This window comes from Lycorma delicatula, chromosome 2 (genome assembly GCF_047948215.1).
Source record: "Lycorma delicatula isolate Av1 chromosome 2, ASM4794821v1, whole genome shotgun sequence".
Taxonomy (NCBI): Eukaryota; Metazoa; Arthropoda; class Insecta; order Hemiptera; family Fulgoridae; genus Lycorma; species Lycorma delicatula.
The window spans coordinates 121899448-121926095 of record NC_134456.1 but is presented as its reverse complement, the minus strand read 5'-3'; the positions used below and the strand labels follow the sequence as shown (position 1 = coordinate 121926095).

The 26648-nt window shown below is 28.4% G+C and overlaps 1 protein-coding gene across 1 annotated transcript in view; it reads left to right on the top strand.

Annotated features, from left to right (window-relative positions):
• Positions 1-26648, top strand: part of IntS1 (integrator complex subunit 1) — a 111290-nt gene that overhangs the window by 21749 nt on the left and 62893 nt on the right. Inside the window, exons 8-15 of the mRNA XM_075356183.1 lie at positions 1338-1500; positions 1875-2123; positions 4515-4634; positions 6870-7116; positions 10995-11329; positions 15742-15992; positions 19581-19782; positions 25438-25575. Coding sequence (XP_075212298.1) covers positions 1338-1500; positions 1875-2123; positions 4515-4634; positions 6870-7116; positions 10995-11329; positions 15742-15992; positions 19581-19782; positions 25438-25575 — 1705 coding nt within the window. The remainder of the gene's footprint in view (positions 1-1337; positions 1501-1874; positions 2124-4514; positions 4635-6869; positions 7117-10994; positions 11330-15741; positions 15993-19580; positions 19783-25437; positions 25576-26648) is intronic.

Here is a 26648-nt window from a genome sequence, read left to right as displayed (position 1 = left end):
TTGTGATTGTTAATTTAATTGCTTTATTTTTATAAATATATATTTTTTCATATGTTTTAAAAATAGATTAGTTTTATCATTTTATTGTCATATTTAATTAATGTATTTTATTTTATTTCATCCTACCTATAATTTTTTTCCTTGATTAAAATTTCTCATTATATATTAATATAAAACATTCTTCAATGATTACCAAGTGTATTTATTCATCTCATTTCATTTCTGAGTTGTGGAAATCGTAATAATTGATATTCTAATTGATCTTGGAGAATGATGAGTTCATTGAATTTTATATTAGCCAGTCTCATGTTGATCAATTTACACTTTACAGTTAATTGAATTCTAACAAGTTAAGTGCAATGCAATGGTGTTATGGGTGTACCATTTAAGTTAAAAAAAAGGAATCACTTTTATTTTTTAGCATTACAACTGTACTTGTTCTTGAAGGAGGTTGACTTGATTTATTCTTTGTTTTCATTTGCATCTCTTGCAGAATTTCTTGACATTTATTAATCTCAATCTTAACAAGTAATAATGTTTTTTAACTGTTTCACTTTTTTCCAAATTGGCCATTTCTGGGCCGTGTGAACAAACTTTATTTTTTCCTTTGAGGCTTTAATCTTTTGCATCTTTCATTTATCATCTTTCTTAGTCTTTCTGTGTGTTCTTCTGTGATTCTCTTGTTGTTTCCTTTTTCATCTTGAGCTACTTTAAATCTTAAACTAATAAACTTTTTTCTTCAGAATTTCCCTGTCTTCAGAAAAATTTTTTTCCTTTCTATTAATATCTTGAAGACCCTTTTCTACCTCTAGAAGCCAATTGCTTTTACTTTTGATATTATCAAATAACTTGAAAAACTATCTTCTCAACCTTTGTTATTCATTCATTCTCTATAAATGGCCATAAAACATTTTTACATTAGATTTTTAATTGTGTCGATTATGTTTTCACATTTTCTATAAACTTCATCGTTTAATCTTAAAACATTTTTTATTATTTTCACACATCATTATATAATTTAATTATTTCATTTAAGTTATTTAAATTGTTTTTAATTTAATTCATTCTATTGATGATGCAACCTTTTGTAGGTGATGTTCCCTGTAAAGGTGAATGTTAAAACTAATTTTTGAGACTCTTTTTTGATGTTTTAATTCTTCTCATTTTGGCATTTTTTTTAGTCTTTTTCACCATGCATATTACATTAATTTGTTCGATTAATACACTGCAATTACATTATTGCTTATAATGTTTTATTAAAAGTAATTGAAATAAATTATATTACAATTAGCTTATTCGTAATAGCTTTATTAAAAATATCTGTTTTTATTTTTTAGTGAATTAATATCTGCACATTCTGATAATTTGGCTACTGTTTTAAAACACACTATCTACAATGAATTATCAACATCACGAAATCCAAATAACATGCCGATGCTTGGTGTTATGTTCCAGTATAATCCTGATCAATCTGCAGCTCTGCTTGCTGATATTTTTCAGGTATAAATGTTTTTTGTACTCATCATTTTAAAAAAAAATAATCGGTTGATTTTTTTCTCTGTAAGAGTATGGATTGTTTTGAGAAAAACTCAGGAGGGGTAACGGTGAAACTGGTTGAGCTGTCTCTTGGTATGTTCATGTTATTGTTACTGATGAATTTTATTTAATTAATATACCTATGTGGTTATAATTTTTATTTCTGTGGTAAGATTCATTAGCCTAATTATATCAAAATGTATAAGGCTTCTATTTTATAGGATTTTCCCTCCACTTTTAGGCTTCTCAGTATTAGGCTTTTATTTAATTGTATCTTGTCATTTTATCTTTTGTTGCTTAATTGAGAGTTATTTGTGAATTTTTCTTTTATTTTCTAGGAATTATTATTGAATCGTGATGATTATCTTCGACCCTTAAGAGCACTGCTTAGAGAAATATGGAGAGTTCTAAGAGCTGAATTAAATCTTTCTGCATTATGTCGTGGATTAATGAGTCAGACAGAACCTTTACCACGTGATTGTGAAAATAATCATCGAGCTTTTTCTGCTATAACAGATCTTATAACATTATGTATATTTTTGGCTGTCGCTCATCATGCTCGACAAGATAAGAAAGATCCTACTCAGGTAAAAGAATATGAAATATTGAAGCTTTATAATTGATTTATAAATTTTTTTTTTTTTAAGTAATACAGATAATCCTGCTTGCCGAGTTATCCTGTTATTAAACAAATTGGTTTAATAAGAAGTGATAGTATGGTTTGCTGTAATGTGATCAAGGTTTGCTAATTTCTTCATTGATGTACCTGAATTTAAAGGTTTTATTTAGAAGTTTCATTGACTTTTTTAAAAAATGATTAATCTTGTTCTTATCTTATTCATGTACCATAGAATGATAATGTAATGCTTAGATTCAAAAGAGGTAAAATATGTTTATCCTTAATTTGTTAGGCAGCTTTGTTTTGTTAGGGAATTTACCCAGAAGTAGATTTATTTAATACTAATACTTATTTAGGCTGCTTATTTAGAAGGTTTAACTCCTGTTTATGAACAAATTTACTGTAATTTAATTTGTTTAGTTGCTGTTTTCTTTTAAAAACATAATTTTAAACTTTTACAGTTCATTTAGTTTAAAACTGTATTTGGGTGTATGTTTAGTGGAATTTTGAAAAAAATCAGTCTGAATTGAACTGCAGCAATGGTAAGTACATTGCATAGTAGACCTTGAAATTTAATACATTTTTGTAAATATTGTACAAGTGTTATCTTAAATTATGCATGCACTATTTATATTTAATATCATTTACATAATTTTTTGAAAAAAAAATTGAATCAGTGAAATTCAAATTGAATCGGTAAAATTATTAATAAAAAAAAGGTGTGTATGTACATGTGCGGGCACGCATGTGTGTTTAAAAATATATTAAAACTACACTAAATCCTAAAAAAGATCTTTTACAGTCGTTAAAATAATGTAGATCTTGCATAATTAAAAATAAAAGGGTAGCTCATATTATTGACTGAGACTTTGCTTTGTTTTTCCCAATTTCTGTGTGCATTCATTTAAGTTTTTCTTTTAATATTTTTTGAACTATTTATAATGATGAGGATGTATGCTATTATTTTTGTGTGTGTGCTAGAAATAATTTCTCTTATTTAAAAGCAACTTGTTGATTATTTAATAATTTTAAAACTATTATTTTCCGTATTAACAAATAATAGATTATTTTTTGTTAATATTTTTTAAGTGCTCTATAATGCCTTTTGTGTGTGAATTCATTGTTTTTAAGACTCTAGTTTTTGTGATTATGTTTAGTTGTGTTTTTGTTGTGTATAAGACAAATATAAGATCAAATCAAGTTTTGATAAAAATCATACTTTTCAAGAATTCAAAACTGTTTTAACAATTTTTATATAAACCGTGTATGGAAAGTGAAATGCATAATAGAAGAAAAATTACAAAAATTAGGCTTTTCTTGAATTTATAAGGTAGATCTATAAAATTATTTTTAAATATGTTCATTATTTAATGTTTCATAATCTTTTTCATAGTGTTGGAAATAATAAATTAATTCACTTATTTCAGACAAAATTTTATAACAAAAAATGATGTACAATACAAGACTACTTTTAGTATTGTATTATATAACTCAGTTTTTAGTATGCAAAATATGACTTTAATTATAAATAAAACATTTTCTTACAACTTGATTTTCCTGCAACACCTCAAATGAGGATATCTCAAGTTACTTTTGAAAATTTTTCAGGAGTGCATGCTGTAAACTTTTACTGAATATTAATGACTATTGTGAACAATTCATTCACAAAAACTCAAAAAAATATTCACTTATCCAAAATATCCAATATTTAAGCAAAAGTATATGTATATTTTAGTACATGATGGTTGACTGTGAAAAACTATAAACTTTCATAATGACTAACAGAACCAAATTTTATAAATATATAATTTTTAATAACTTAGTTGTTTTCAGTCTTCGATGTGACCATCTTCGTTGACTATCTCATCCTAGTGTCTGCTAGTTTTGTTGTTGATGGGGTTTTTTTTTTTGGTGAGGCAGATATGTGTAACATGTAGTCACAACATATTCCAAATGTGGTCATAAGTGTGTTGATTTAAATTGTGTTGATACATTTTATATGTCTTTATTGAGTGTTTGTGAGTTTTCTAATGTTGAAATAATTGTTGAGTTTTATAATAATGAACATAATGTTGAAGTATGTTAAGATCAGTTTGAGTGTATGTAGAATATTTAGGTTGCTGTAATTATTGGAGGATTTGTAATTTGTGTCCAGTGGACACATTTATGCCTATGTTAACTATGTTGTTATGGAGAGCTTTTATAATATTCTTATATCTTTGAAGCCTGCTAACCTCTTTGTCTCTTCATTGTCATCCTCATCTCATTGGGCCGTAGGGTGGGTTGCTTATTAATCACTAGTTGAACAGATTGCAAAATACACTAAAAAAATAAATAAATATTATGTTTTAATTTTTAGGCTGAAAAGATGCAAATGACAATTGCTGGAATTCAAAGTGATGCTGTGTGGTGGCTTCAAGAAACAGCTCTTCGGGTCTACAGGCCTAATCCATCTGATTTTGTACATGCTCTTCATAAGGTCTGTTTATATTAAATTTCTCACATTTTTTTTTTATGAGCATATTGTTTCACAGTAATGCAACTTTTAGCGTGTGCTAAAAATATATGTAAGTTTGTTTTTTATATATATATAAAATATGTATATATTTGTTTCACTGCATACATATTGTGGGTTTCTGCAAAATAATATTTTTATTTTTATGTAAGTTTTTTTTGTTTTAGTCATGTTTTGTAGCATTATTGAATTTATTATCCATTAAACATTTAAGTATTGTACTATCAATTTCTAAATATTTCTTGGGGGCTAGTAAATCTAGTACTGTGACTGACACCTTTACTTCACTGATGGATGTATTCCAAATGGATTTTTTCCAAATTAAGTCTGGCATTGTTAAACTAACTATGCATTGTTACCACATATATGCCTAATTTAATTTCAGTGGGCAAAAATGGTAGCAACGATGTGAGCAGACGCACAGTATATAGACACGTTCATATAAGCATTACTCCCACCACGCACTTCTCTCACCATAGTGGCACTGTAGCCCCACCACTGTCTGGCTCCTATAAAATAGCGTGCACAAGAATGAATTGGCAATATATCGTCGACCATCACCTGAACAAGAAGTTGGAAGAAGAAGAAGTCGCCTGGCTGGCTCAACGTGGGACCTGCTGGCAGATGCCAATATTCCTGCCGAAGCAGCAGGCCTGGCCGACTCACCGAGGGAACCGCTGTCGCAGACGCTACCTTTTCGCTCCAGTTCCAGCTCACCGGGCTTCAATCGCCCTGGCCATGGTGGACTCAACAACAGGAGCTGGCCCAGCGTGGAGAACCACGCGGAGAACCAGGTGGTTCTTAGGGAGAACCACCTTGGTCGTGCCGGTGAAGGACGACCGACGTTGACCTGACCCTGCCACGCTCTGTAGAGGAGACCCAGCTGCCCGTTGTAGTGGGGAAAGCTCGGTCAGACTTAAATGGATGAGCTGCAACTCCCCGACTTCACCGGAGACCAGCTTGACCCAACAACTCTTCTCAGAGCTAACACAAAAAACAGCCCATTTCAGGGCCACCACGAGGTTTATGAATTACGTGCCGTCAAAGCCATTCGATGACAGCATATAGACTTGATTAATCTGCAATATTTAAATTGTTAGATCCATCTGGAATTGTGTACGTAAATTTATATTTTGATTTTTGTTAATAGATATTTTCTAACTTAGAAATTTCTGTTAGTGCCCTTCATAAAATTATACAAATACTTAATATTTAATATTAAATAATTATTTTATATTTTAATATTAAGTACATTAATATGGCTTTTATTTTATTGCTTTATAGCTATATACTATTATTTTTAATACAGACTTTTAATATTTTAATTTATTCTGTGCTAACATATCATATTCTAGCTGTTACATTTCTACATTTGGTAGTATCCATTGCATTTTTGTAATTTTCTTCATCCCTTTTAATGAAGTTAAAGGTGAAGTTGGATCTTCAAATGAGGATCTGGTGTCTAAAGATGATGAAAATTGTAAGATGACTGGTGTTTTTAAACATAGAATTTAAGATGTTTACGGTATTTATGATTTTAAGATTACCATCGTAATTTTAGTGTAATTCTTATAGAGTAAAAAGTATTATAGAAGAAAGAAAAGATGATAATGCTAGATTTACTTTGCATTTTTTTTTTGTAAGAAATATCTTTAAATCTGTACCTGTTTTTTTTCTCTCTCCTTCAATTGTAAATGCAAGTGTATCAGTGATGTTCAAATAATTTATATCAGATGACAGATTTAGATTTTGGGAGGAAAAGAGAATCAATTCTACATAGAAATCTTACTTCAAGAAGTTTGGCTTCTTGTGTAGCTACTGGATACGAAAGATTCCTTATAGATTGTTTAGCTTACATTGTAGCCATATTGTAGAATCTTAACAAAGAAGTGAAGCATTGTGTACTAATTTAAAAAAGGTGCATTTGGTGTCAGTATGGTACCATGGATGAAGACTGGATGGTGGTCATGCAATTTCTATAATAAATCTCATCAAGAAGAGATAAAATGAAGAAAAGCTGGTATTAGAGGAGGGAACAGTCTACCTGCAGAGCCTTGATTCAGAAAGACTGCCTGCAGTTGTGTAAATCATTTTTATATGCTTCATAATGATTGATTTAGTTGCATAGTTTTTAGTATATAAATAATTTATTATTTTAACATCTATATTTATTAAACTAATGATTTATTTTTATTGCAGGTATTATTGATGGAACCAGCAGAACAATATTATAAAACTGACATGTGGCCTCAAGAGCAAGATAGAGCATTGTTTTTGAGACTGGCATCTGAAGTACCTCTTGAACAGACAACACTTCTTAGAGTGCTTCTTATAGGTCTATCAAAAGAGCATCCTCTTACAGCTCCTGATGCTCTTGAACTTGCTGACCAGTTAGTAAAGAGAGCTGCCGCTATTCCACCTAATGAAAATCTTCCAGTTCTCAGAGGTATGATTGCAATTGAAATTGCTATGGTTTTTATTCTTTAATGTTATAGCCTTAATGATAAATTTTTTTTATTTTCACTTTGGCATCAAGTTTGTGCAATACTGCCACACTTATTATCTGCTTCCAAATAGTTTTCTGTTTGGGAGATTGTAAAATATTATAATTAATTTTTCTTCATTTCATTCTTTTTATTAGTCTTACTTTCAACTGTGAAAGTAAAGTACATATGAATCTGTTAACAATTAAAAATTATTATAAAAAAAGGATATGAAAAATCCATATCTCTCTCCAGGAAAAGCATTCCGTTTTTGATAAAATAGAAAATTGTATATTTTAATTAGATAAGACTTGTAGAATTAGAATACCTTCATATTGGAATGATAAGACTTAGTCAATTGGTACTGTGATTTAGTTTATCTTTAAAATATAGGTGTTAACAGTAAAATCTATTGTTGATATATATGATACACAAGTGTGGTGCTTCATAGAAGAGAGAATTGTTGCTTGCTTTATTAGTTTTGATTGAATTGTTGCTTGCTTTATTAGTTTTGATTGAATATATTGTACAGATTGTTTTGAATACAAATAAATTTGGGTATGAAATTATTGGGTGTTAAGAATTTAGAATCTTCCACAGACATTTAGTTTGTAATTAATTGCCATTAATTTAAACTCTCACTGGCGTTGTTAAATAACTAAGGATACCTATATGTAACCAAGTAAGTTATAATGTGAGAGTAGTCAATCCTCAATTAATTTTTAAATTTGGCTAAGTTTCTGTATAAACTTATTTGACTGATATAATAAAATTCATACAATTGAGAATTCTAAAATATAGGAAACATTTTCATGAATTTTGTATTCCTGTCATAAAATTACATATTAGGGAAACACACATGGATTTTTGCAAGGATGAAAACACAGTACTAAATCAAAACTTCACTTTGTTAAAAAAATGAAAAAAAAAATTTTTTTTCTAATATAGAATACTGTTCAGCAGACTAGTGACATATGAACTGAAGTAAAAAAAATAAAACAAAAAAACACTGTGTGTAATATTCACATTTTGTTGACACATAACTTCCAAAATAATTTAAATTTCATGCGTGAACTTAATTTCTTTAGCATTATTCATGATTTTAAGCTTTCTGTACTTAATTTCATGCATATTTGGTTAAATAAATGTTCTGATAATTATATTTATGTACTAAATTTTCAGTATAATCTTTATGAATCACATTGTCATTTATGAATCATTTGCTACTTAATTTGTTTCCTCTATCTTAACAGTTAGCGTAATATAAAATAGTAATTCTTAAAAATTTCATTCTTCATAAATAAGCTTTTCCATATTGCTTATTTTCATTCATTAATCTGTTGAGATGTTTGAGGTTAGCATTTGGGTTGTATTTATTTTTATCATCATTATTGAGATTCTTTTCGTTGAGATATGGCACTACTTTGCAATTTATCCCTCTTCATTGTCTTCTATTTCCTGCTAAATTCTTGAGAATTTTGTAGTTACCATTTCTTCTGAAGTTTTCTATAATTTTTAATCTTTTACAAATTTTCTTCTTTTTCCCTTGTAATTCTGTTTTAATTATTTTTTTCTCTCATATTTTCCAGTAAGTTAGCTTTTTTATTCTATTTTACTCTTCTATTCTCTTTATATTCTGTATATATATATATATATATTCTTTTTTATTTTAATCTTGTTCATGCCCTCATTCTATTGTTATTTTTCATCTTGACTTTTTATCTTCTCCAATCTTATATCCATGCCCAAATTTCAAATGCCTCCAACCTTTCTTTTTCCCTTTTCATAGTATCTAAATCTAACTCCTTTCATGCTTCTTAATCTGTTTATGTAAGCTACATAATCTGTTTCTTTCTATTAAAAGCTCTTTAACCATTGTTGTTCTTTCTTTTTTTAATTTAATTTTCATGTGCACAATTTTACTGTTTAACTTTGTAGAAATTTGTTCACTTACTATCTTTTACCCTCATTGCTTTGGTTTTCATTCCACTGACTATCACATTGCCTTTTAATTCTGAAATCATTTGTTAAACATATTTTCCTTCATTTACACTGGATCGTCCCATCCCCTCTTCCTCTTCTACATCATTTTTGGGATGTATATTGAACAAAGTTGTGAGTAAGGAACACCCTTGCTTTACTCCTCTTTATAGGTCAAACTATTCAATTTGTACATCCTATTTTCGTAACTGCTTTCTGATGAATATAATTCCTAAATTAATTAACTTTTATCTCTCTGTTCTTCTCATTGGATTTTCTAATATTTTTATTAGTTTATCTCTTTGACAGTCGAATGATTTTTTTTGTTTTTGTTTTATTAAACATTCACTTACTTCTTAACCTCTTTCTGTGTCTCTTAATATTTTTTTACAGTGTAATAACATCGTTTGTGAAACTTCCTATTCATGACTCCATATAAGGGATATTTACGAAGATCCCTTCATCAATCTCCCGTCTCTTGGTCCATCTTTTTACTATAGTCTTCTGTTCAGAATTCTAATTCAGAATATTTAAAATAAAAAAAATTTGTTTTTTGTCACCAAACCTTTCTTTTTAGATTAGATATGGTGAAAACTACAGGAGATACAGTTCTAGGATCTGTTTTATTAATTTTTTTCAGGTCAAAAAACATAACATAATATAAAATAGAGTAAAATCAAGTTTACTCTTTATATAATGTCTTTAAAATTTCAGTACTGAAATTTGGGTGAAATTTTTTGCTAGCTGTAATTCGATACAAAGCGTTTTCAGACATTTATTTGTATAAACGTTTTTCTCTATTCGAGCTCTAGAATCAGTTCCAAAATTATTTCCCTTTTCACCTGAATCACTCTGTATTATTTTTTACGTATCATAAAAAAAAACTGTTTGGATTAATTAGGATGAAAAGTATTTATTAGTAGCTCAAGCCCAAAATTATTAAATTTTCATAATTTTTTCTGTAAATACGAGGGCAGAAAGTGCTTGAATTTAAATGGCAACTGTGTTGAAAAATAGTTAAAAGCTCTAGCATTAATTTTTATATAATAAAATAATTTTATCTATGCAGGATTTTTATTTTTAGTCAAACGAAGAACCGCCCTCATATATACTCTAAGCTTTTGAAATATTTTCCTCTTTGAAATTGTTCATTCAGTATGTTCTAAGTTAACTTAAAGTGTACATTGTTTGAAAACAAATATGATATGATTAATATATATATATATATATATATATATATATATATATATATATATATATATATATATATATATATATATAATTATTTATGGATAAACTTCATGTTGATAGTAAATTTTAATAAAAATTTTTATAAATTGTCTTGTATAAAACAACTGTAAGTTGCCCAGATTGCATTGATTGTCAGTGTAGACTAAACTGGATGTATGTTAACACTTCTGTCAATTTTTATTGTTTAAAGTGATAAAGTAAAATTCTATCCAGTTAATGTTTTTTTTATTTCCAATTTAATATCAGAGGCATTTACCTTACCTTAATAAGTGCTAATTAGTTTGTTGGCTTTACCATTTATTTTCATTTCACTAAATGCTGTATTATTTTTTTTTTTGCAAATCATTTCTGCTCAAATTCTAAAATATACTTAAAAAAGTAACAATTTTTTTTTAATACTCCAACTTAACAGAATTGTATATTAGTAAATTTATTTATTTACATATTAGGTTCACATATTTTCTTGCCCTGTTAAAGTAAAATAATTTATTATTACTGTAAAATTGGTTAATTCTTTAAACAAGCACAAGTTGAATGAAATTTTTTGTTCAATAATTGTTAAATAAATTTTCAGTTGAAAAATACAATTACTTTTTGGTTTGTTTTACAGTTGATAAATTAGACTTGATGGATTTGGTCTTTAATCTTTGTGCCTATCATCATCCTGAAAACATCGATCTACCGCAGGGTTATACACCTCCTACTTTGGCTATTACAAATTTATACTGGAAAGGATGGACACTACTTTTAATTCTTGCTGCTCATAATCCTTCAACATTTGGTGCTGTTGCTTGGGAAAAATATCCAACACTTCGTGTCCTTATGGAGATGTGCATTACTAATCATTTCATTTTTCCACCTACAGCTGATGATCTTCAGTTAGTTGCTTTGGAAAAGGAAGCTATTTTGCAGTTTGAATCACATTTAGCTGCTGCTTCCACAAAAGTGAGTTTTCTTTTTTGGATAACACTATCTAGGAGGGAACCATTTTTTGAATGTCAATTAAATCTCTGTGTTTACAGCAATAACTTAATGCTTTAGTTTGTCCATAACTTTGAAGCAGCACTGTGTCTAAGTAGTATAGATTAATTTTTTGTTTTAATTTTATGAAAGCATACACCAGTAGCCAGTTTTAAGGATATTGAACCTTAACGTATATGTTTGGTCTATCTGGTATTAAGAGTGTTTTTACTGCTGAACTATATGCTATAATATATAACATTATATCATTAACCCTAAATACTCTCATATCCTTATTTTTAGCGACTCGTGTAGTGCTCACCAAGCCTTGGAAACGTTTTATTCCAGACATCCTATCGTCACCGAAATCTACAATACAATAACCGAGTTGAACCATCGCAACACACAAAAGAGTTTCTGCTAGATCCCTAATCATGTGGGGATTCCAGGTAATAAACATGCAGATTCCGGTGCTAAAGACCATCCTTCATTACCCGTGTTACTATATCCAACTCTTAACTATGTAACACTCACACTTCGCGCGAGGTGGCAAGATGACTGGATTGTCACAGTAAATAGCAAACTTTGACATGTCAAAGATACTGTGTTGCCATGGGATTCCTACCACAGGAAAATTTGCCGAGAGGAAGTGGTCCTCTACTGACTGTGAATAGGACATATATGAGCTATTCATGGGTACCTGATGTCAGCAGAAAGTGCACCTATATGTATACGATACAACTCCCGCTTGACTATGCGCCACATCCTCATGGATTGCATATGTTATGTGGCCTTGCGTCTTAAATTGAAATTGCAGAGGAATTTTTCTCAAATCCTGGGCAATAATATAGAAGTTTTGGACCAGTGTTTTTATTTCTCTGAAGTGTTAGTATTTTACATACTTTTTTATAGTGTTGTTAAATTTTTTTTTTGTACAGTAGTTGTATGTTTTATGTTTACATTTTAGTTTGTTTTAATTTTATGTTTAAATTTCTATTTTAAGTTTTTATTTTGTTTTAATTTTTGTTGTTTTATTATATTTTATATTTTTTTGTTTTCCGAGCAATAAAAAAAATGTCCCCTCTCCCAAAAAAAAAAAAAGAAAAAATGTTTTAAGGAACTTCTTTATAAGGAGTACCAGAGGAGCTTTCTTTAAAAATATTTATGTATCATTGACTTTTTACCCTTTACTTCTGAAACTGGTGATCCAGTTTAGCTGTACTTGAATTATACTCTAAAAAATTACAACTGCTTTTAACCAGTTTCAAGGAAACTCTACTGCGACTGGTAAATTAGTCAAATCAGGTAGGCAGGAGTTGTGTTTCTTGGATATTCCTTGGGATTTTGTGCTAGTTCATGAAAATCTAAATTTTTTCCAAATTTCTTACTACATGAAAAATGTCTTTTGATGTTAATCTATGTGAATGAGGTCTGCACGTTCATCTTGTTTAAAGGGAGTCGTACCCAAAAAAAATTATTTTTTTCTTGCACAATCTTGTTATTCATATTTTTCTGGTTACTTTGATATAATATTTATTCTTGTATGATAATTATAAATACGTTTAATAAAATATAGAAAATTATTAAAAGTAAAAGTTTTGAAAATAAATGTGCTTCATAATTTGTGTTTGACATAGTTTTGAAATGTTGGGTTAGCATTACGATCTACAGCTGGTCATTTTGTAGAGAAAAGAGCTGTTTTGTTGTATCTTTATTCGGTGCTGTGATAATTTAGTGAGTTGTTTGCTGTTTTGTGTGTGTGTGTGTGTGTATGTGTGCGCGCGCGCACCTTGTATTTACTTTGTTACTGTTTTGATAATAATTTCAAACATGCTTAGGTGACAAAATGTTTTTAAAAAGTGTAAAACACAACATAATTTCTGTACAAAAAAATTATCAAAACATAACCTCAACTAGTGAAAAGGGAAATATATCAACTCCTCTTCAATCTGATGAAAGTAAAAGTTTCAGTAGAAGCTCTTCAAATAAAAAAATTTCAGAATCTCTGCACAAGTATAATGAATTCATGAATGTAGATGATAGAAAAATAATTATTTCATTATCATTACTTTAAAATATGTTTAAAATATGTTATCAGAAGTAGGGTCATGCCAGGGTTGTGGTGGTAATTTGAAAGTAAATTTATCCAAAAGAATTGGTCTTGCATCATTGATAAGTGTTTCCTGTGATAACTGTAATGCTGATAAAAGCTTTTTCTCCTCATCTTCTATTAAAATCAATTGTGATGATAAAGATCATACTTTATATGATATAAATGTGAGGCTTGTTTATGGACTTCATGTGATGGGTAGATGATGTACTTCTGCTCTTACATTGAGTGGGATTTTAAATCTTCCTAAACCCCCTCAATTCAATATATAAATTGAAATTATTAAACATGCTGTTCAATCAATTTTGAAGATGTAATGTTGGAAGCTGTAGATGAAGCAGTTCAAGTGAATGAAGGGCATACAGATTTAAGTATAGTGCTTAACAGTACATGGCAGTAACGTGGTTTCACATTGCTCAGTGGTATCATTACAGCCACAAGCATGGACACAAGTAAAGTGATTGATATGGCCATCATGACCAAACACTATAGGTGCAAAAATAGACTGACCAATGAACACACAATTTCTTGTCAGGTGAACTACAGCTGTGTGAGTGGGGGGATGGAGACCAATGGAGCAAAGGAGACCTATGAGCAGTCACTTACCTGAAATGTGCGATACATGAACTGTCTATGAGATAGGTATTCAAAAGCTTTTTCATGTGTAGAGGAAATGAAACTGTATGGAGATGATTGGAGAATAAAGAAGTTGGAATGCATAGGCCATGTGCAAAAAGTATTCAAAATGTGAAATTAAAGTACAGAGGGATGAAATTAAGTGATGGCAGTTTTGTGAGTGGACATTATCGGCTGATAATAGACACAGTTATAATTAATATTCAAAATTATTATGAATTAACCAATAGGAGAAATACTGAAAGTTGATATTCTATGTACAAAGCAGTGTGGGCTGAGTTTTTCCATTTGAGTTCAACCCAAAAAACCTCAACATAGAGTATGTCCTCCTGGTGCTGATAGCTAGTGTGTAAGTTTCAAAAAGCCAAGGCAGAAAGTAAACTATACACTCAAAGCACTTTCATTTACTTGCTGTTGTCAAGAGTGAAATAAAAGGAATTTTTAGAGACCTATCAGCTATCTGATTAAGACCTATCTTTTGATAAGATGAATAAAAAGTAAAACACAGGACCCTAATAAATCACTCAATAGCGTAATTTGGGCACGACTGTCAAAACCAGTCTTTGTTGGGTTTCAAACACTTCAGTTTGGTGTGTATGAATCCATAAGTACTTTTAATAAAGGGAATATTATCAAATGCTTAGTTTTGAAAAGACCAGCAATCACTCCCAGTGTCAATTGTGCCCAGGTGATGTCATTTGATTCAGGAAGGAACGCTAGAGCTGATCTGAACTGAATGAACTAACAAAAAAGGTTTCAAAAGAAATAAACCACGACTTAAAAGCGTGTTAGAAGAAGAGGATCAAGCTGTAGGCCCATTATATCCTTCAGGAGTGTACTGACAGGTAAAAAACTATGTATTTAAAATTAAGCTTTGTTTTCCGATAACTTCATTTGTCTTGCTCTATGTATCTTTTTCTCAACTTCTAAGTAAGATACAGGAATGATTTTTTTTGTGTATTCTCACTTACATACATATTGTTTAAGGAAAGCAGAATTAAAAGTAATCATGTAAAAAAAAATTAAAAATTGAAAATCATGTTTCTTTTAGCATTTTTTAGCCTTTTTCTAAAAAATTATAACTTCACTCTATACAAAATTTCAAAAAAACATTTCCCTCAAATTGTTCCAAAAACCATGATATATAAGCTGAATAAATTTCAAATCAGTTGAATTACAGGATGCTGAGAAAAAGGAACATAAAATCTAATTTAACATTACAGGGATAGGGCTGTATGACGATCTCCTAGAAAGATGCAGTGTAGCAACACTGAACACTAGGATCTATACTTTTAGGAAAGCTGAAGTTGGCACAGATGATGTAAAAATGAAACAAGTAACATTATTTCGAGATTCATCCTCTTATGCATTATTTGGTAACAGAATGACATAAAATTGGCAGTTGAATGTGGACTCACTCTTATCACATTAATTTTTAATAACTTTAAAAGACTGACTGACAAGAAATAAGTATTTAGTTATTATTAAATAAGTATTATTTTAATGATTATTTCATCTAAGTTTAAATTTGGTATAAGAATTTGCTGGAACATTTTATTTATTTAAACAAGTTAATAACGTAACATAATTAGATCTATTTAATATTTCATTCTATTCTAATATGTATTTTTATTTTATTTTTAATTTCTAGGTTGCCATCACACAGCAAACAAGCCTTCTTTTGTCACAGTTGATGAGTATGGAACCAGCAGGAGCTGCAAGACATCCTTCTCAAGCAGTATTAGATCAGTTACAGACACTTAATTCTAATTTACGTCTTGGCCATTTATTATGTCGTTCTCGTCGACCTGATTTCCTTCTTGATATTATTCAGAGACAAGGGGCTTCTCAGTCTATGCCTTGGCTTGCTGATCTAGTTCATAGTTCAGATGGTTCTTTAAGGTTTGTTTTGATTTATTGTATAAATTACTGTGTGCATTATAATAAGAAGTGTGGCCGTATAAATATTTAATTTTGAGATTTAATGGGAATCCTAAATAAAAAATGGTGATTAAAAGAGTGGGTATGTGTATCTGTTTGTCTCTTCAGGCTTTGGCTACAACTGGTTGATTTGAACAAATTATGTGTATTCTGGTGAGATAACCTCCCTTTTACTTATTTACTTACTTATCCTGGTTCTATAGACCTTGAAGAGTTCTGGCCTCCTGCATAGGATTCCCAATGAATGTGCATTTTTTGAAGTTAGGATTTAACCTTATGCTCAGCCCACAAACTGGAGGACCGGGACGGTTCTGTTGGGGGTTCCCATACTCTAACTGAGAAACCCAGAATTAATGCACCTTGTGCTTGCCTCCGCCCTCCCTTTATTGGGATAATAATATGCTGGTCGCTAGATAAATCTGAATCAACTAAAGCATTGCTTGGCATTTAATGGAATCACCTATTTGATATCAGTGCCCTTACCAAGATTCAGAAACAATAGTAAAGAGGGTGAATGACTATTCACCCTCCTTATATGTTGTGATTGTCCTTTGCTTGTCCTACATCTGTGTAATATATTGATCTTACAGTTCTAGATCAATCCCTACATTGCTAGTCTTAATAATGATTGCAATTTTCAATAAAAACTAGTTTTCAATTAAAAAAAAAAGAAGCTAAGTTCACTTTAGCTTGTTTAAATTCTTTATACTGTTAAAACAGTAAAAATTCTGCGCTTAATACAGTAGTTAATATTTCTGGAGAAATTCAATGGAGTAATCATTGTGTAATTTTTGTTATGTTTTATCAACTCGTAATTACAGAAAACTTGAAATAAATACGCAATTCAAAGTGAAAGTTATCCTTTTAAAAATGTTTTACTTAAATTTGCAGTTAAAAATAACTGATCAGTTCTTGGTAATCTCTACTATTAGACAAAGAGGAAGAGGGTTCTTGTTTGTTCAGGATAAACAAAAAACTACCCAGTTAATTGCAACCAAATTTTTACCTGTGTTTCTTGACGTAACTAAGAAGGTTTTTCAACTAAAAAAATATTGAATAAAAAAAAAAAAAGGAAAATATATATATATATATATATATATATATATATATGTTTAATAGTGGAGATTTGCCGATTAAAGCACAAACTTTAATGAAATGAATTAATGAACTGTGAATAGGATTTGAACTGACTGGAATCAATCGAATGAATAATATTACATAAAAATAGAATTAAATTTATATTAAAGTAATATATAAAGAGGGTTTTTGTTTGTTCAGGATAAACAAAAAAAAAACCATCTGATCTATCGCAGCCAAATTTTTACTCATGTTTCTTGGAATAACTGGGAAGGTTTTTGGATGTTTTTCAACTCAAACAATCTCTAAAATACACACACACACACACACACACATATATATATATATATATATATATATATATATTTACGAGATTTTATATATATATATATATATATATATATATATATATATATATACATACATATAGTAGTGGAGATTTACCAGTTGAAGCACAAACTTTAATGAATTGTGAACTATGAGTGTCTTATCAGTGTGTGAGCTGGGTTTGAATTGAATGAATGATTATGAATTATTTAAAAACTAATATTAAATTTTTGAAATTCCGAGTTTGAAGGGTTAAAATGGATTTTTGATTTTTTTTTGAAACCCTGTAATTTTCTTAATTTTTCAATAACGAATGAAGAAATCAAGCTGATTTTTGGTGAGTGTAATCATCATGTCAATAAACCAATTTCTAGAGTTTTGAAATTCGACTTTGAAAAGGGATGAAGAAAGGTAAAAAAAAAAGTTGAACAATGATTATAAATTTTCCCCATCCTGATGATAGTAAACAAGATATTAAGTGTATTTGGGGTTGCAAATACTTTTCAAATAAATATTTAAAAACCATTTTTGAGTTTTTTAATTCTGATTTTTTTAAGGGGTGCGAAGGTATATGATACTGTGGCTCAGTCAACATAGCCAGGGCCACTGTTACTATATGTGTGACTGGCTGCACCTGTCTCTGGTTATTTGACTAAAAAACATAAAATAAAATGATTGACTGCTACAGGAAGCACAAGTAACCTTATAGCATGGGTGAAGCTGTGATGGGGAGCTAGTATAATATTTCATGTTTTCACTTGCTAGTATATAATGTTATTTATATAGTTTTATACAAAACAAGTACTTTTGAACTTTTAGTTGTAAATTCAGTTGGTTTTGGTAAACACTTTTTTTTTATTTATTAAACATCATCTCTTAGAATTATAGGTGGAAAATTTGAACTTTCAAAGTGTTAGTTAATGAAACTTCTTGTTTCATATATCAAGCTTATTAATAAAATAATACAAGATTAATCCAAAAAGTTTTATTATATATAATAAATGTGGCTCTAATAAAGTTTGTGCAAGAAGGCTTTCAAAACACTCTAGTGTTGCATAAAAAAAAATGTGCACTTGAATATCTGAAAGAAAGGTTTTGATGCTATAATAACAAAGATGTCACCTTGTTAGTTAGAAATCTATAGTTCTGAAACATGGGTGCACTGAACTAAAAGGTACATGTTTAAGCTTAGGCATAACATTAATCAGCAGAATATGGAGTGGAAACACCCACAATCAACTACCAAGAAAAGAATGAACACCCACCATCACCATAATAATTGATGTCTACAGTTTAATCTTTAAATCAAAAAGCACAATAGAATGAAATGGAAATATTTATGTATCATTATCAGGAGGGAAGTTCAACAATAAATAGTGCTTGTTATAGTGAGGTACTTATACTTGACAGATATAAATTCCTACAATTTAAAGCAATTACTATGTATGATTGTTGAAAGGTGTTGTGTGTGATTGCCCATCTGAAATATTCCAGATTATTATGAAAACAATTATATTTATTAAGAAACACTCCAGATTAAGTTATTGACTCATTCTCAATTTAATCTTTATCTTTTCCATTCAAACTGTTATTTATTTAGTCCATACAGTGAGACATAAGTGATCATTGATTCGCCTTGGATCAATAAACTGAAAGATGTGTACACATGACTTCCTGTTTAGCCTTAAATTCATTTCTGAGACTACAAACGAATTTGTGTAGTAATGGTTCAGGCATATTGAATAACAAGGAGACTGTTGAAATGTGATGTTATTGTTAAGTCTATTTTGTTTTTTTTTACATAAAGCTTGTTGTTAATATAATTTTTTACTTACACTCATAAATGATTCTTCTTTTTATATAATGCAGCTTGAAACCCACGTTATATTTATTTATTAAAGTAATAACAGGCTGATGCCTAGTTATAATAGTGATAAAGTTTATTTATAGCTATTAAAAAGTGCTTAGACAGTTTGGGAATTGAACCCACCTTGAGACATACAGATATACTGCCTCTGCTTTTCAATGGATGTTGAAAATAATGAAAGTTAATGGTTGCATGTTTATTACTTTAACAGAATGTTTACTCATAAACTGATTTATTAAGGTTTATCCAATCCAAGTTTTGTATTTTTTTTCATACAGCCACTTGCCAGTACAGTGTTTATGCGAGTTTCTTCTAAGTTCAAATGCAATATCCAAGCAACAGCAGAAATATCAGCAGCTGTTATCTCATCTGCAAGGTATTCTTAGTGATGCTGAACAAGATCCTGGTGTTGTGTGTGAAATACTTGATTACTTTCTTCGTAGACTTTCATCTTCAAATAACAGGACACAAGCTATTACTGTAAGTTTGTTTTTCATCTCTCTTTTTACTTCCTTGTACAAAGTAAAGGAAGTATTCTGACCACGAAACATTTCTGTTTTCATATTTCTAGGGAAATATCCATTTTGATCATAACTGAACCCATTTTGATTAGTTTTGATGTGGCTTCTATATATATGTATGTATATATGTGCATATGTATCTCGCATAACTAAACACAGTTAGCCATAGGATGTTGAAATTTTGGATTTAGTGCTGTTGTAACAGTCAAGCACCTCCCTTTTTGATTGCAATTAAAATAAAAATTTCAATTAATGATTTATTTGGATCTTAAAGAGAATCAGTTCGAATCAGACTTCATCTTCTTTTGATTTTTTTTTAACTTTTTTTTTTTTTTATAATTTTAAGTATATTAATTTAATAATTATTATAACCCTGTGATTTAAAAAAAAAAAAAAACATTTTTACAATAAATAATAATTCATTGATAATAAAAAAAAAACAAAATGAAAAAAATTATTAGTGAAATAAAATTAGAAGTAAAATTAAATAAAAATAATAGATTTGGTGAAACATCTGATTATGTAATATTAATATATGATAATTTAGAATCCAATTATTTTTAGATTTTCTTAGCAAATTCTTATAAAAATTGAATATTTGTTTTTTTTAAATAATTTTTTTAAAATTATTTGACAGAAAAATAAAATAAATTTTTGAATTGTATTCAATTTAAAGGGATTGTTGAAAATTTTTTTTCAGTTCTGCGTAATATGTAATATGCACAAAATTTCTATTACGTATTTCAGATTTCTGGTGTGTCATATAAATAAAAGATAATAATAATTAAACTATTTTGTTTAATGAACTCATGTATACTGGCTACAAATATTAATTTTGACCCACGGTGTAGAATAATCAGTTTTTATTATTTGATTATTTGGTAAACAATTTATTTAAAGAGTAATCAAGGGACTTTTACTCTGACCTAATATTTCAGGTGAGATTGTTGGAATTAATAATTGTATAAATATTTGATGTTAATAAAAACTAATATTTAGGCAGTTGTTTAACTGTCCACTTTTGTTGAAGAACTGGAGAATCATATCTCACTTTCAGATGAAATAAGTTTAAATGAAGTGCAGAAAAAAATGTGTGTATGTAATTTAATAGACGTACAAGTAAGTCATGTGGTATTCACATCAGATTTTTTTGATCATTTTAGAATGACAGCCCAGTATAACTGTGTAAATTTTGTGACATCCCTTGCATCTTTAATTTTTACTTATTTTAAATGGGATTATTATTTATTACCATAAATATTAAGAGTATCTACATCCAGTTTGGCTAATTTGATTTGTTTAGTTGAGCATCATAACACATCCAGTTGGACAGTTGAAAGCTTTCTTAGTATCTTCTAAATAACTGATCTTATCATGTGATAAATTATCAATAATGATAATTTTTTTGTGTTGATAGAATAAACAATAAACATTAATTATAACTACTTTTCCAGTAATTATTATTGTCACAAATAAGTGATTAATTATGATTTATTTATATTAGGTATATTTTGTCACACATATATCATATGATATACTTCCCCCTTTCTTCCAAACAGAATGAAATTTATGATAAAAAGGTATGCTTTGTTTTTGGTTCATTTTTGAATGTCATAAGCATTATAGAATAAATATGAATCACATTCCACTTATGTTCCAGAGTTTTTATCATTCATATAGCATTTTTCTGATGTAAAATAAATGATTTGTAAATAGGGTACTTAAAAAATCTTATTCAAAACATCTCAGTACATTGTGTATGTTTAAACATATTCATTTTTCATACTTTTATTTTCACTCTCCGAAGTATTTTCCAATATATCATATTCTAAGTTGTAACTTGAAAATATGAGGAAGAAACACAATAAGCATAATACTGATGTTAAGTAAAATGTTAACAACAGTACTTTATTCAGCTATTGATTATTTTGTTATAATGAACTTTCTCTATGTTTTAAAATATGTGACTAAAATGTCATATTTTCATCACATACTCTAAGAGATTACATATTATAAGGTAAGAGTTGTGTAAAGAACAGTTACAATTTAAGTTTATTACACTTGCTATAAATTGATAAATATATGCCATTGTTTTTTATTCATGCTGTATTTTTGTACTATAAGAAATTCTTATTTTTTCTCAAAAAAAAAAAAAAAATGTAATAATAGTAAGAAGTTTGAATGACATTTATTATTGTTATTTGTTACTTTAATATTATTTTTTTATATATTTGTTATTAATACTGTGACATTAAGATATAAATATCCATGCTCTAAAAATTACAATGATTGCTCAGTCTGTGTTATTTACTTTTTGTGATAAAAGACAAAAGTATTTTGGTGTAGTGTTAGTCTAAAATAATTGTCTATTCTATATATTTATTTAAAAGGAATTATACAGAGTAAACTTATTATTATTCTAAAAGAAGTATTAGCTCTAAGACAGTAAGTGACAGATATTTGTCAGTGTAAATGACAGTGAATTTGTGCTGAAGCTAATCAATGTGCTGCATTAAAACAAATAACAGATTAGTAGAGCTCTTCTCTTAAAAACCATGAAAGGAGATATAGATTAAAATGAGTAACTACAGTTTTCTAGAAAAAGGATTACAGAATTGCAATTTGTTATTTGTTTACTGACATGCAAATGAAAACACTGAATCACTTACATGAAAATGGAAGTGTAAAATTTATCAAATATATCTAGTGGAAATGAAGAATGGGGTTAATTGTATATATTTTTTAAAACTTTGAATTTTAAAGTATTTTTAATGTTATTCTTTTTTAAATTTTAGTAACCTATGCATGTATGTTTATCACAGTTCAAAATAGTGATGTAATTTAAATAACATTAAAGGGTATTTATTATTAAAAAAGTTAAAACTAGACGTCATTCTTTAGCAGCAACTTGAAATTCAAGTTAACCACATTTTTCTTGTAATATTTCCATCATACACAATATTTATTTTTAAATAATTTTTTTTCTAAATAGTTATTTTTACCATTTTTTAAAGGTATTCTATACTTTTATTAGTGCTATTTTAAAAAAAAAAATTTCTTTAAAATGCTCTTTGTTAAAAGTATGAATCTTATTGCAGATAAAGATTATGTAAAACATTTATGACAATTGGAATAATAAAATTAAATTTTCTTTTAAAGTTTGATTTTTTCTATGAATAATATACGTTATCTGTTTTACATTAAAGAACTTAAAAAGTATAATAAAAAATGCTTATTGCAGTCCATTGTGTTAATAAGCAATTGAGGGAAATGATGTTATGGACAGAGTAATATTTTGTGACCTTCTGTTGATACTTTTAATTACAATCTATTCTTCAGATAAATTATAATTATTAAGTTCTTGAAGGAAGATACATTAAAAGTAATGTTACTTGTTCATAATGGTGGAAGTTAACCCATTTTATTTTTATTTTTTTTTTAATATATGATTGCTTTTAATTTAGATTTTTTTTCAACTCTTGAGCTTTGGTGTGAGAGTTAGTATTTATGTTTGGCTTAGTATTTGTAATTATAATTTGCTGACTTTTTCTAAAAAATATGACCATCATCAAAAGTAAATATGTTAAGCGATATGTTTAGCTATTACTATTTTATAGAACAGTGTAAATGCAATTGTGTTTATTATTATTATTATACTTTTTTGCATTTGAAGGGTTTAGGAAGTTTTAAATAAATAATCAGCAGTAATATTTAATGAAGTGATAAATAAGTGTCGTTTTCTTGTAAAGTTTTTATTTTTTCCCTGACTTTCGATCAGTAAAAATTGAAGTCCACTTTTACATTAGTTATATTTTACATAATTTATTAACATCTTGAATCCATTTAATTAAAAGATTTCTTTTTAAGCAGTTCTGACTATCATTATATAAAAAAAATAAATACAAATTACTTTACAAAAGTGTAGAAAAAAAGAAGTTTTATCTGTCTCTTCCGAAATGATAAGGTTAATGCGTTTTCGGAATATGATTTTTTTATTTTGAATTTAAATTGCAGTTTTTAATCACTTACTTAACCCTCCCCTCATATGATGTTCTTTTAATTCATTTGTAGTGTCACCGGAAAATGAATGACGTTAATCATATTTATTTATCAAAAACTAATTATTTTTGTTTTAAAGCAAAACAAAGTAACAACTCTTTTGCTAGTAAGTGTGTTCTTATCCTTTTCAGTATAGGTTCTTATCCAACGTCCTTCATTTTTTCTTTCAAAATTCTCATTAAAAGGTTTTATTCTTTGTTTTTCATATTACTTTATTCATATATTTGATCAGTTGATCAGTTATGTTATTGTAATGAAATTAAGACCATATTGTTTGTGAATGTTTTACCATTCAAATGCAAGTGATTTTTCAGGGTAGGGGTGGACGTCATTTTACTAGTGTTAAAGTAAAACATAATAAATAAAAGAGATTGATGAAGAAATACTGCTGATAAAAAAAAACAAAAAAAAAAAACAGCAAAATCAACTGGAAAATTAAGCAAAAATGAGTGAAACAATCTTAAAATGCACCATTAAAAAATAAAATTATCCATAAAAAAATTATAAAACATGATTCATCAACTCCTTTACTTCTTCCATAACTAGCCCATGTATATTGAAATTTATGAAACTTAACAAAACTTCATTAAATCTTGGAGATTTTTTCATCAGAATCTGAACTTTTAAATTTATTAATCAGAATCTCTCATAATGCTGCAGTCATTTAGTTGGTACAGTTTATTGTATTCATTACATCTTTCTGTGAAACATATGCATTATGAAAGTTTGAAAAAAGTGATTGCAAAATTACTTAATATTAATTAAAAATTATTACCATTCCTGCCAAGATAACTGCCTTGAATTTAGTCTTAATAGGTTTCTCAACAATTGAAATAGTCCAGGGAACCATATTCTACTATCAGTGATAATAAAAAAAAAAAAAAATGTGAGAAAATATTGATACTATATTAAACTACGTTTAATAGACTGGTTCCTATTCATCAAAGGAATTAAATAACTCTGAATGGATTTTTTAATGATATTTTAATTTTTTTTAATGAGAGAGTTTAGTGTATATTTTTGACTTTTGGATAATGATGACAGCAATCAGTGTCACTTAAAAATCATTGTTAAGTTTATAAAGCAATCTTAAAATACATCGTGAAAAACAAAAATTATCCATAAAAAAAAATTATTTAACATGATTTATCAACTCCTTTACTACTTTACTTCTTTCATAGTTAGTTCATGTATTGAAATTTATGAAACTTAACAAAACTTCATTAAATCTAATACTCAAATTGCATTACAGATGAAAAGATAGAGCAGAAGTACGATGCTTAATAGCAGTCACGATAGCAGTAGCCTGGCTTAATGAAAATGTTGAATGTGTGGGCACAAGAATTTTCTCAAAAAAAAAAGGTGTTGCTTTAATTACTCGATTTGTCTGTGTTAAGCTTAGTAGAATACAGTACCTGCAGGTATCAGATTACATTAATAAAATTGAATGCAGATGATTCTAAACAGTATAAATTTCTCAACAGTTTTTGTTATAGGTCATTTTTATAAACTAAAAAAATAATTATTCTTATTTATTTTATCCATTCTTTTTCAGGGTTTAAAACTTGTTTTAAGTTCAGTAAATGACGAAGAATCAATGGATGCTGATAGAGCTTTGGAACAAAAAGATGATTCATCATGGTTATTAAAACAGCTGCCATTGTTACCACACTTTAAAGTTGCTAAACCACAGGTATAAAAGAATTTCCTCTTTTTTTAATGATTTCAATTTCATAATGAGATTTTTTATGGCTATTTCTGATTAATTAATTTCAGAATTTAGTTTCAATTAGTAAGCTTCACCTTTTGGTTTACATATGAAGTAATCTAATTGTGAAAACCATATTAAATTTTGCTGGAAGGTTTAGGATAAATGTTCCAGTATTATATTTAAGAATGGGAACTTCCTTCAATCCTACACCATCAAGGATGATTTAGATTAAGGTTCAAGAAAAGACATGTTAAGCTATATTCATATTCTCATTATTTCTTTATTAATTTGAGCATGCAGTTGAACAGTTATAAAGTTGTGGGAAATAGGTAAACTTGATTTCTTGAAGACTGAGATCTCTGTAACTCCTACATCATCTTAAGGATAGTCTACTAGGAAATAAAAGGATGTTAATAGGGAATTTCTAATTTTTATTTGTTAAAATTTTTATGAGAAAATACTCAAAGTATTTAATGTTACTGATAAAAAGAATGCTAAAAAAAGTTTAAAACAAAACAATATGAGTGATTATGAACTGCCCCACACATGAAACAAAAAACAGAAAATGGTTACAAAAAGCTGTTTATTCAGTGCTTGAAAAATAAAAAATAAATGTTGCAATTATTGAAGATTTAAGTTAAAAGGTAATATAAATTTATATTAAGTTAATCAAACATAATACTGATGGTAACAAAGGATTGGAAGAGCGGAATGGAAATAAATAGAAGGATGCAAAGGAAGCCTTCAGTAAGAAGAGGGAGTTACCATATGCTAAAAGTCTGGGCTTAGAGTTAAAAGTGTCGTGTAGAAGTGAAGTAAGGATGATGAGGGAGAGGGAGAGAAACTGGATTGAGGCTTTAGAGATGTGGGCAAAGAGAAAGTAAGATGGTCAAATATGTGAGGAATGAAGAAAGCAATGAACAGGATTAAAGAAAAAAGTGCACTTATGTGGGAAGTACATAAAAAAAAAAATTTAGGACATATAATTAGAGGAAGTGGAATTTGACAACTCCATTGGAACGGTCAGTAGAAGGAGAAAGGAAGCGAAGCAGAAG